The 12782-nt window shown below is 42.6% G+C and overlaps 1 protein-coding gene across 2 annotated transcripts in view; it reads right to left on the minus strand.

Moving 5' to 3' along the window:
- Positions 1–12782, minus strand: part of TMEM255A (transmembrane protein 255A) — a 53668-nt gene that overhangs the window by 14723 nt on the left and 26163 nt on the right. The window contains exons 5-8 of one of the 2 annotated variants that reach the window (XM_036270664.1): positions 11396–11464; positions 9903–9974; positions 9400–9494; positions 564–726 (exon numbers count right to left, since the gene is read on the minus strand). In XM_036270664.1, the coding sequence (XP_036126557.1) occupies positions 564–726; positions 9400–9494; positions 9903–9974; positions 11396–11464 (399 nt within the window). The remainder of the gene's footprint in view (positions 1–563; positions 727–9399; positions 9495–9902; positions 9975–11395; positions 11465–12782) is intronic. The other variant, XM_036270665.1, reaches the window with a different exon arrangement.

Here is a 12782-nt window from a genome sequence, read left to right on the forward strand (position 1 = left end):
GAGATTGAGGTTGAGGTTGAGGTTGCAGTTGAGAACAAGACCTGGCAAGCAGCTTAGCCCAGGGCTGGCTCTTCAAATGCAGGGAAAAAAAGAGAAAAGTCTATATGCTCATTTGGGAGAAACTCCAGGATGAAATTCCTGGGAGGGGGAAATTACCGTTACTCTTACCTGTAGCTAAAAAGCATCTTTCCTTCCATCTCTCCTCAAGTCTTTTAGTGGAAAACTACCCAAAATGTTCCTGCTAAAAGTGTGTTTGTGTGTGTGTATGTGTGTGTGTGTGTGTGTTGGGGGGGGGTTGAAAAGGCTATATTTACATAACCAGCATGAACCAGAGAATTGAGAACACCCTCCCTCCCCGACTCACCCCAGAATATACCACAAGAGCACAGGCAACTCATGTTAACAAGAAATATCTGGAGATGTTTGAAGGCAGTTACGTTCTTGAAGCAATTGCTTCTGATTCCTCCCTTCAAAACATGGGTCCCCATTGTTCCTAACTGCCCAGCTTGGTCCTGGCCCCCAACAGGGGCCTCTGTGGAATGGAAAGACACTTCCTTCCTTACCATGTCCTTAAAGCCTCCAAGGACAGCGGCAGTGATGATGCCCAGGAACAGGCCGACAATGTTCAGGATAGTAGCAGACCAGAGCAGGTGGTAGAGGTGGATGATGTCCTGGCAACTGCTGACATCGATGTATTCATAGTACCCACTGGTGATTTCAACCCGCCTAGACAGGGAGAAGCACGCTTCAGTCAGTCCCTGGGGAGTAGGTTGCCCCTCTCCCCCCAGGGCTTTGGCTACCACACAGCTCAACAAAAAACAGGTGAGCTATCTTAAGAGATATGGGGAGCATGTGATTGCTGTTTATTTAAAAAAACAAAAAACTACCACCTGCCAGTGAAACACTTGTTACCATCACCAACACTAATCCTAGATGACATTATTGACACTTGGCAATGCACCAGGCACAGTGCTAAGCATTTTACACATGTGAATTCATTAAACCTGTGCTAATATGGCAGTTACTAGTCACACATGGCTATATAAATTAATTAACATTAAGTAAAATTTTAAAAACTCAGTTCTTTAGTCTCACCAACCACATTTTTACATGTTCAATAGCCACAATTATAAGGAACACACTATTGGCTAGTTACTGTACTGGACAGAGCAGATTACAGAACATTTCTATAAGTTCTATTAGCACTGTACATTCTTACAATACTCTACAAGGTAGGTACTATCACTATTCCTTTTTTACCGATGAAGAAGCTGAAGCACAGATGGTTAGGAACTTGCTCAAGTTATAAGAGGTAGGGCTGGGATCTGAATTCAGGCTTCAAAAATTCCAGTAACAAAAAACAAAACATCAGCAAACAAAAAACAATGTTCCAATAAAAAACTATGGATGAACTTCTGCACAGCAAAATAAACCAACATCAAAATGAAAAGGGAACCCACTCTCTGGGAGAACATATTTGCCAATGGCACATCTGATAAAGGGTTAATTTCCAAAATATATAAAGTACTAATACAACTCAACAAAGGAAGACAAACAATCCAATTAAAAAATGGGCAAAGGACCTGAATAGACACTTCTCCAGCAAGGACATACAAATGACCAAGAGACAAATGAAAAAATGTTCTTTGTTACTAATCATCAGAGAGATGCAAATTAAAATGACAGTGAGGTATCACCTCACACCTGCCAGAATGGCTACCTCAACAAATTGATAAATGACAAACGCTGGCGAAGATATGGAGAAAAGGGGACTCTAGCACACTGCTGGTGGCAATGCAGACTGGTGCAGCCACTGTGGAAAACAGGGTGGAGTTTCCTCAAAAAAATAAAAATAGAACTGCCATTTGACCCAGTGATCTCACTGCTAGGAATATATCCTAAGAAGTCTGAAACACCAATCACAAAGAATATATGCACCCATATGTTCATAGCAGCGCTATTTACAGTAGCTAAGATCTGGAAACAGCCCAAGTGTCCATCAATAGATGAGTGGATAAAAACGATGTGGTATATTTACACAGTGGAACACTATGCAGGTATAAAAAAGAAGGATCTCTTACCATTTGAGACAGCATGGAGGGACCTGGAGAGTATTATGCTAAGCAAAATAAGCCAGTCAGAGAAAGACAAGTATCACACAATCTCATTTATATGTGGCATCTAATGAACAAAATAAACTGACAAACAAAATAGATCCAGAGACATGGAAGCAGGGAACAGACTGATGAATCTCAGAGGGAAGGGGAGAGAGGAAATAGGAAGAGATAAATCAAAGAACTTTTATGTATATATGCATAACCAATGGACACAGACAGTAGTGCAGGGAAGGCAGGAGGGGCATGGGAGCGGGGACAAGAGACTCAATGGGTGAAAAAGGAGGGACATCTGTAATACTTTCAACAATAAAGATAAATTTAAAAACAGAGCTACAGCTGAGTTGCTGGACAAAACCTATCATAGCCTTGAAGAGACCTTCCCTGAACACTCTGTTTAAAGACATCCCTCCACTCCAGTTCAGTCATTCTCTATCACGTAACTTGCTATGTACTGAATTGTGACCCCTCCAAAATCCATATGTGGAAGCCCTAACTCCCAATGTGACTGGATTTGGAGAAGGGCTTGTAGGAGGTAATTAAGGTTAAATGAGGTCATAAGAGTTGGGCCCTAATCCAGTAGGATTGATAGCTTTATAAAAAGAGTAAGATAGAGATCTCTCTCCATACACAGTCACCGAGGAAAGGCCATGTGAAGGAAGACACAGTGAGAATGATGCCATCTTCAAGCCAGGAAGAAAACTCTCATTGGAACTCTAGCATGCTTTGGACTTCTAGCCTCCAGAATAGTGAGAAAACAAATATATCTGTTGTTGAAACCATCCAGTTATGGCAGCCCAGGCTAAGACGTTTCCCTTCTCTAGTTCCTGTGTAGCACTCATTCCTCACTAATGTGTCTGCTTTTTTATTGTCTGTTTCCCTAACTCGAATATAAGCTCCATGATGACACAGACTTGATTCATTTGGTTCACTGCTGTGCCTGACATGTAGTTGGTGCTACATAAAATACCTGGTGAATGAATTAAATTAAAATTCCTGTCCTTCTGGATGTTTCAAAGTAATTTACAATTTGACCACTGGAAGCAATAATGAATCTAAACACTGTGATTCTTAAAATGGAGGTCACAACCAAATGTCCTGGGATCAAGATGGTTATTACATGTGACTCTCCTGCTATAAGAATGCTGAAAATGAAAAAGAAAATAAAATTAAAGGTTAACCTCCATAATGAATCATGGAGGGATCAGTTGCACAAGAAAAGACTTTTAAACTTGACAGATGAAATTATTTTAGGATTCGTTAAATTCAGTGTTTCTCGAAGAAATTGAAATCAGTGTGGTTACAGGACAGCCTGTGTCAGAATCATCTGTATGTATGTGTGTCGGCCTGTGTGTGTCAGTGCATTATTTGTGTGTACCTATGGGTGTCTGTGTGTATGTGTATGTGTCTTTGAGAAAGAGCTAGTCAACACTCAGATTCTTAGGCCTAGCCCCAGTCCTACTGAATCTGGCAGAATTTTTTGGGTGAGGCTCAGGAATCTGTGTTAACATGCTCATTGATGCTAGAGAACCACTGCTTTACATAGTAAGTTTCCATAGTGGAATTTTAAATGTGTTTCAATTCATCAGAATTTTAATTGGATTTCAGTGTTTTTCAGAACAGAGTTGAAGAGACCATTTATAAGCATACACTGAGTGTCTCCTGTTAGTTGGCACTGTACTCAGTCCTGGGGGTGGGGCAGGGAGGACACACAGATTAGTTAAGCTCAAAAAGGCACAACTGGATAAGGACTATCCCTTGGAAAGGGCAGGTCTGTGTGTCAGGGAAAGTGTGGGCTTGTAGGCACCTAGGAGAGGCTTGAGAGTCAGCTTCTGATTGCCCCCAAATTACCTTTGCCTATCTTCTAAGACACTGAGGGCAGGCTGGCAGTACATGTAGATAGGCAGTGTGGTATAGCAGACTCTGGAGTAGGACTGCATTTGAATACTGGCTCTGTTACTTATTTGAGGTCTTACCTGAGCAACTTTCTTGACCCCTCTGGGCCTAGGAGATTTAATTAGAGAATGCATGGAAGCAGTACTCCAGCACAAAATGAGCCCCCACCAAAATATGCAGCTATATTTTTTCCCTTCTAAGAGCCAGCCTCTGGCAACAATATTTAAACCTTTGAATCTTGTTCTTAAAGGCATTAACACTTTAAAGGCACAGGCTGTGACATAAGGACAGATCAGTAGTTCGTTTTAAAAAGTTCAATAATCGTAGAGAATATATGTTTGGTTTCTGTTTGAGCAAACTCAGTAGTTATTGAAGTATTTTTTACTGAACTGTGAAGCAAAAGACCATTAATACTTAGATCTGGTTTGGGATTTAGGAAATTAATGTGGTTTGTTTCTGTTTGAGATTCATGATTCCATTGGGTTTAGTCTCTGGGCAGAGCTTCCTCTGAAATTTCATCTTTTGCATTCTCAGCACTCCCACCCTCAAACCTCTGTAACTGCAGAACTCTCCTGTCAGACCCTACCACTACCTGATTCAGCTTCCTAAAACATTTAAAAAACGAAGTCATTCATTTAATCAAAACTCTTCCATGGCTCCCCATTACCTTTAGGAAAATATGTCAAAATTCCTCAGCCTCCCATAATCTGACTCCAAAATGGAGCCCACACTCTAGACAGGCTGGAGTCCTCAGAAGCCCCCAACTAGCCATGCTGGGCACTTATTCCAAAACTCTGCTCAGGTTTCTCCCCGTATGGAAGGTACCGTTTCTGTTTTCCACCTATCCTAATCTCTACCACTGCTCAAAGTTTTAATAGTTACCTCACTGGTGTCTTCTTCAAGAACTCCAATGCTCATTCATTAGCTTTCCCCCTTGCCTCTCATAGCCTCAGAGAGTCTGTTTTTCTAGTTTGGAACTTTGCATATGCAATAATTCGGTTATTTATTTAATCCAATGTTTATTGAGAGCCTACTCAGTACTGAGTACTATGCTGGGTACTGAAGCTACAACCAAGGTCAAGGTGGACATGATGTCTCTGTCTAGACTGTAACCTCTTGAGGGCAAAGGTCATCTTTTACCTACATTTGTGTCTCCCTCACTGCCTTTCACAGTGATAGAAATGTTATAGACCATCAATAGGTACTTGGTGAATGAATAACTGCGTTCAAAGACTGACCATTGCATTGATCATGTGACTGATTATTCAGTATGGGCTCTCATCCCCTTGCTCTCAACTTGCTGGGTGTGCCTGGAGAAACAGACAATCTCTTTGTGTTTCAGACCCCATTTAACAAAGTAAGAGGCAGCCGACTCTGGATAAGGCAGAAGGGCATACTTCTGCTCTTTGATAAGAACCTGGAACCATTTGTCAACTCTTGCTTGACAGGCTGTGACAAGGACAGCCTCTGTCCATCTCTCTCTCACTGCATGTATTCTAATCCCCCTTCTCACAATCTCTCTGGTAAATTGAGTTCCTTAAGAGAAAAATTATGTTTTATTGATAGGTATTCTTCTAGAATAGTCCCTGGCACATAGTAGGAGCTCAATAAAAGTTTGTCAAAGGAAGAAGTGAATAAAAATGAACTATCACCTTTCATTTTATTACCAGCTGAAGTAGTTCACAATCACCCGTTTCCTTTTCTTTAGATTATACACTGAAAACCAGTGATAATTGACTTGACCTCTCCAAAGCTGAGTAAAGTACTCTGAAAGGCTGCTGCTGAGGAGCTGTGTCCTAGAGAAAGCCACCTTTTTGCACAGGCTAAATAAAACAATCTATGTTTAGTATTAAAACCTCACTGCCCCTGACGTCAGAGAAGGTCTGTGGGTTTGAGGGGACAGTAGAAACTCTGTGTTTCCATAGCACTGTACAAATGACTGCCTGCTGTATTTGCTCCCACTGTTTTTTTTCCTGGCCTCCTTTCTAGGAAATGGACTGAAGGAGTTGGCAATTTATTTTAAAAAATAGGCTTTATGAGAGGAAAACAAATACTCATTTGGCAAAATTAAAACCTCGGAGCTTCAGAATGCTTGTGGCAAGCTATATCTAGGCCTGGAGTATAGGTCTCCTTGGCACTGGCTGAATAAAGCCTTGGATCAAGATAAAACTTTTTCCTCTATTGTAGGATCATCACCACTTAAGTCTCATGGCCTTGGTTTATGACCTAGTGGGATGGTTTCCAGATGAAAAACTTAGTAAGTGCTTTTCTAGTGGCCTTGCCCTTGGGATCCTAGCATGACAGACTTTGGAAAGGGCCTTGACTGCTGCCTGGAACTGGTCATCAAGCATCAGGTAGGTGAAGACCATTTCTAGGTTTGAAGATCTTTAAGAGCAATGTCCCTGTGATCCCTCTTATTTGCTTAGGCCCATATTTTATTTTCCTGGTGAAAAAGATGTTCCTCTTTTTGTTCCTTTTCAACAAATGTCACTCCCTTTTCATCAGGTCTTTACTCATGCCTGGTCCTATGCTGGGTGGGGCCTGGGGATCTAGATAACATGAAGTCATGTTCACTACCTTCATTGAGCCCAGAATTTAGCACAGCTCCTCAAAAAATTTCCTTTAGAGCCTTGAAGATACTACTATCATAACTTGCTTTAAGGAAGAAATTCAGTTATTATGAAGTTTAGGTCGACAGAAAAATAAACTGGGCTTGAGTCTCCACTTAAAAAAAAAAATCTCCAAAGGTCTCAACTAAATGGAATTTAAAGTAGGATTTAGTTTATTCAAACCTTTGTCAGAAATACAGCTAATTGCAAAAAGAAAGGTGTGTCTGCAAGGAATCACTTCTCAGCCTTCTCAGTGTTTCCTTCTGGGATCTCAGGCCCCATTCTAGTCAGCTCCCAACCCCACCCCAGGAGCCCATGAAGATAGAAAGGAGAGGAAAACAAAAAAGAGAAAGGAAGAGGCCATCAAGACGGGAGAGGAGGGAAAAAGAGAGGGAAGGGCAGAGCAGGGGAGGGAGGGATAAAGAGAGGCAATAGGAAAAAAAGCAAAAGAACCCCAATTTCCCTGGGACCTATTTTACATTCCTTTGATCATTTTTGGAAGGATGGGCTTAGGAAGTACAATTATAGCCAGCTCTCAATCACTGCTGCTAGGGAGGGAAGTCCTTTACAAGTGTTAGTTATTATTATAATATGAAGAATTGAATCTCCCAGGTAATCCCCAAACCTCATTTGAGTCTTTAAGTTTTCTTTCCTCTGCCAAACCTTTAAACAAAATGAGACTGGTGCTAGCAAAGAATTTAAAGAGCTGGTGTGAGTTCACCCATTCTCTACCCTGTCTCCAATCTGTTCTTCTGTCTGGTCTTAATCCACAATCTAGAGAAACTACCCCCTCCCTCAGTACAGAGAGTAGGGAATGTGAGTGAGGAGGGGGCTGCATCCATCTGACCTCTTGATCTAGCTCCATTTAGGCTCTTTCTGCCAACTCCCAACTCTCCCATTCTTCCCTCCCTCTCCTGGCACTCAGCACTTCTGCACTGAGGGTCTAGAGAAAATATATGCATGGGTAGGAATTGGCTGATACACCCCACAGGCAGGGTTATTCACTTATGCTCTGTCAATTGTCATTTCTGTCAATTCCACTTTCTAAATTGCTCTTGAAAGCATTCCTTGCTTTTATTGTCTCCAAATCAACTTAATCCAGGTTCTATTCTTTTTGGCCTAAACTCTTGCAGTGACCCCCTAGCTGCCTCCTTTTTAAGCACTCAAATCTATCTTCTATACTATACCCTTCAATGGCTCCCAATTGTTTAAGGGTCAAGTCCAAAGGCATTTCTATGGTCAAGGAGCCCTCCATGATTTGACCTGTGACTACAACTCTGCTCTTATCTCCTACCACTTTTTATAACTGTACAACTATCCCACCCCCACAATTCCTGGGAATACCTGCCCCACTTCCACCCACATTTGATTTGTTTCCTAACTCCCTACTTATATATTTTTTTCTTTATTGGTTTTTAGAGAGAGAGGAAGGGAGAGGGAGAGAGAGACAGAAATATCGATTAAAGAGAATATCAACTGACTGCCTCCTGCATGTCCCCCACTGGGGATCAGGCCCACAACTTGGGCATGTGCCCTGACTGGGAATCGAACTGGCAACCTCTTGGCGCATGGGTTGATGCTCAACCATTGAGCCACACCAGCTGGGCCCTACTTATCTTTTAAGTTTCAGTTCCCACATCAACTCCCCCTTGACACTGCCCACCCCCAGCAACTCTGACTTTCAGTCATTTGGGTTGCCAGTGTCCCAGTACATCCACCAATTCCCCACCACACTTATCACTCTATATTGCAAATAATTGTTCACATGTCTGTCTTCCCTACTAGTCAGTGAGCTCCACAGTAGTAGTCTCTGTAGTCCTAGCTCTTAAATATGTTTTGAAATAAGATAAATGATGTTTTCACAATTGGAGGACAGAGAACCAGAATGGTTGTAGCAGAAACAGCGCCAAGCCTGTTCCTGCCTCATGACCTTTGTACTTGCTGTTCCCACTGCTTGAAATACTCTTTTCCCCCAGTTATCTACTTGGGTTGCCCTCCCACATTACTCAGTTTTCTGCACAAATGTCACCTCCTCAATGAGGCCTTCCCTGGGTACTCCATCTAACACTGTGCACATATTCCCCTCCTGTCACTATCTATCTGCCTTTACTACTTCATATTTTTTCAGAGCTCTGATCAATACCTGGCATGATATATAGGGTGGGGCAAAAGTAGGGTTACAGTTGTGAGTACACAAAACATGAAGTTTATTCTTCTATTATTATTTATCAATTATTGTATTGTTTTCCATTCAAACAACTGTAAACTTACTTTGCCTCACCCTGTATATTCATGTTTATTGACTGTTTTCCCTAATAAAATATAAGCTCCAAGAGGGCAAAGATTATTGTTTTGTTTGCTGCTGAATCTCCAGTGTATAGAATAGGGTGAAGCAGAGAGAAAGTGCTCAATAATGACTATTCAGTATTGTTGAACTTGGACTTAGAACTGTGTTTGAACCCTATCTATCCCATTTTCAAGTTCTGTGTGACCTTGGGTTAGTTGTCTGTTTCCACTGAGCCTCACTCTCATCATCTGTATAATGGGGATAATAATTCTACAGACATCATAGACAAGAATAAATGAGATCAAATACTTAAAAGCATTTAACATGCTGCCTGGCACAGAGAAGGCAGGTAATGCATGTGAGCGGAAATCTATTGACCAACCAGTGTCTTCTACTTCTCTGATCCCTCTGGTGTACCTTTCCCCTATCCTAGGCCTTCTGTCATACACTGTGATCAAACCATTATTCCCATGCCTGGGGGCTCCGCTCTTACTTGCCACAGTTGTAGAGGTCACAGCAGAAGCAGGTGTTACCCCGGATGCGGATGTGAGGTGTGCAGACTTCATGACTGAGGTGAGGGCAGTTCACCTGAGGGCACACAACAGTGAGGAGATGAGCTGGCATTACATGGGAGGCAGGACCCTCTGGGGTTGGAAATGTGAGTTAGCGACTGATGGAGATGGTAAAGATGGCTGTGAGATTTCACACCAAAGTGTGAGAGGGATGGGGCAGGGCAGGGGACTGTCTGAATTGTGCATGAGGCAAGTTACTGTGCAGCTGGGCTCACATCCAGCTTCAGCCACAGCCCTCAGTGCCCCATCCCTGAAGAGTGAAGATGGAGAGGAGGAAGGAGAGGTGGAAGGACAGACAGAAGAACAAACGGACAGTAGGAAATGAGGATATGAGGGGAAAGCAAATCAGGGTATGGGAGGAAAGGGGACCAGATGAAACTGAAGACAGAGGGACTGTCACATGCACTCTGAAGTACACTGGTACCTCTCTAGCTGCCTGGGTAAGGTTCCTCATAACCCTCGTGGAAGGAGCATTTTTGGTTGAGGAACTTATGACCTTATATAGGAAAAATAGGGGGATTAGGGTTACTAGTGAACCTATGGAAGTCATTATTACATTTTCACAGTCACCAAATTGACACAAGGAAGCTATCATGACAAAATCAAGAGAAGAGCAATGACATTTTACACATCTTGAGTTGGCAAAAAGTTTTAAAGATTAATTTCCATTTACCATCTCATGTTGGTAAGAAATTTTTCAGGCTTTCTCTCCCATATGGATGCAATGAAGCGCTTGTAAATTTGTTTTGTTGTGTTATAGAGAATATTCGTAAATGAGCATTTTTTTCTATATTTGGTCTTTCATTCAAATGTTCACGGCCTTTCTGATAAGCACACACATTGCTATACCTCCCTTCTAACCTTAGGTTAGTTAGAAAAATGGTAAGGTTGTGATTGGGGAAAGAAAAAGAAGGCAAGTAGGTGGTGGGACCACAAAAAAAAGTATTTGTCTTGATGCCTTGGAAGCAGGGCTAACACTTTGCTTAAATCCAAGGGCACCATTCATATAATATTTTATGTAGAATGGCTTCCCCTGAAGTTGTGCAAAGCAGTGGCCATTTTATATCTACTTGCCTCTCTTTTCTCCCAATCACAAGTTTAAAATTTTCTATTTGGCAGAGGAGTGGGGCTTACTTTCAATTTGATGTTAACAGAGAACCAAATTGTCAAGGTTCCTAGAAACACATAATAGAGTTTCCTATGAAAGTGATCTCTGGGTTGCAGGGGACTATTGTGTACTGAAATGAAAGCTCCCTGAAAATGACCTGAAACCATGCTTCACCTCACTGCCTACCACCTCTAGTTCTACATGAAGGGACATGGAACACAAGGAGAGCTGTGTAGGTTAGGAGAGAGATACTCTCATGTACCCTTTCAAGCATTATCAGGCTGGCCCCATGGAAGGGGCCAGGCCAATAGTCTAGCCATCTCCAGAGCCTCCATGGGAACCAGGCCTCTCAATAACCCTTATTTGGCTTCCTGACCCCTTGTGTGTGTGGGGGACTCAGGCTCTGCCCCCCTAGTCTAGGCCTAGTGCTTTGGTGGGGCTCCTGCTTTTCTTCCAGCTTGGACACCTGAACCACAGGCAACTGAACCATTCTCCACAGAGATGGGGGAGGACCCTGCCCTGTGTCCTCTGTTCCTCTTGGGATCAAAGTCACAAACTGAGAGGGAGGCTGCCTGCAGGGTCAGAGGGGCAGCCTGTGGCCACAGAACAAAGTGAATCAGATTAGGCCTCATGAGGCTCCAATCTATGACCATGGCCTTATTAGCACTGTTCTCTGATTCACTGAGAAAATCAACTACTGATACCTAGCAGCCAGCCTTAGCCCCTGAAAATGAGTAAAAGAAAAAAGGTTTTAGGCAGGACAGGAGACTTTCCCGAAAGGTAAGACATATTGCCTCATTCTGGCTCACCTCCTCAGCTTCCTTCTGGGACGTCTTGGGGACATAGTGGCACCGGTTAGCGTAGAGTGGTTTCAGATCCTGGAAAGGGAAACACCAAACCAAAGGGGTTTTGGCTTTGGAAAATAAAGCAGCCAAGTGCTCTGATTGGTAATAAAAGACTTGAAAACACACACACACACACACACACACACACACACACACACACCCCACGCACACAGCAGGCAGTGGGTCAGGTTAATTTATGAAAGCTGCTCATCTTGGAAGCCCTAGAATGTGAGGATCAGATAAAAATGTTCTAATAACTGCTTTCCATTGGACCACTTAGTTAATAGGAAATTAGGAAATTGGTTGAGAAATGGGTTTCTGAAAATTTCCTCTCTGGTTTTCTTTTATTTCTAGTTTTTGTCTTCTTGCAAAGAGTCTCCAGGAAATAAGATTCAAAACTCTAGGTTATTGCAACATCATACTCCTAAATGGGGATGGGGGTTGGGGCAGGGGAGACAACGTAGCTCTAACAATGAGGTCTCATTATCACCTGAGGCCAGGACCAGGGCTGGCTGACATGTACTCCTTGCTGTCATGGCCACAGCTTTTCCAGAAGGAAGAACTCAGGAAGCAAGCCCCAAAGAGAGGGGCAGCTACTGAGACTTTAATTCAACTGAACTATGAGCAATTTTCACTCTATTACACAAATTAAACAAAGACAGTGAACTCCAAAAATACTGCTAAAGCCCAGAAAACTAACATAGGATTCAAGGACAGTTTATTTGACCCACTGGTCTGGCTAGCTTCCTGGTAAGGAAGCACTCAGGCACAGGGTGCAGGGGGGCAGGGGTTGGCATAGAACAGATAGATACAATCCAGTGCTGTCTGGATGCTTGTAGGTAGGGGATATTGTTAACTTTCAGGGTAACACTAAACATCCCCTGAGTGGGAGGGAGCTTGAGCCAAAAGACAAGGCAAGATGACATTAAAGGGCCTCAAAAACAGGAAAAGCTGGTTCTAACCCACCCAAGCAGTGCTAAGGTCAAAATGTGCCTTTAATTTAAACTGGCCAACAGATATCAGCATAGATTAATAAAGCCTCCTTTCTCAAAACTCTCTGGGTATCAGTGAGGACTGGCAGATGTCTTAGGACAGGTACACTGGAAACACAAAGGTTTTCTTGAAGATTCATACAGCCTTACCCCAACCCTCTGAGTCAAACGTGCTACTTCAGGCCATTAACTGTAGAAGGTACACAGGGCCTGGAGTCAGAGGCAGGTAGAGGTCATCAGAGGAAACTTCTAGTAAATATAATTTGGATTTTTCCCCATTGCCTTTGACTGAGGCCAATAATAATAATAAAAAAAAACAACAACCAGAAAACATTAAGAGTTTCAGGGAAATGCAAATC

Source organism: Molossus molossus, unplaced genomic scaffold (assembly GCF_014108415.1).
Source record: "Molossus molossus isolate mMolMol1 unplaced genomic scaffold, mMolMol1.p scaffold_m16_p_2, whole genome shotgun sequence".
Taxonomy (NCBI): domain Eukaryota; kingdom Metazoa; phylum Chordata; class Mammalia; order Chiroptera; family Molossidae; genus Molossus; species Molossus molossus.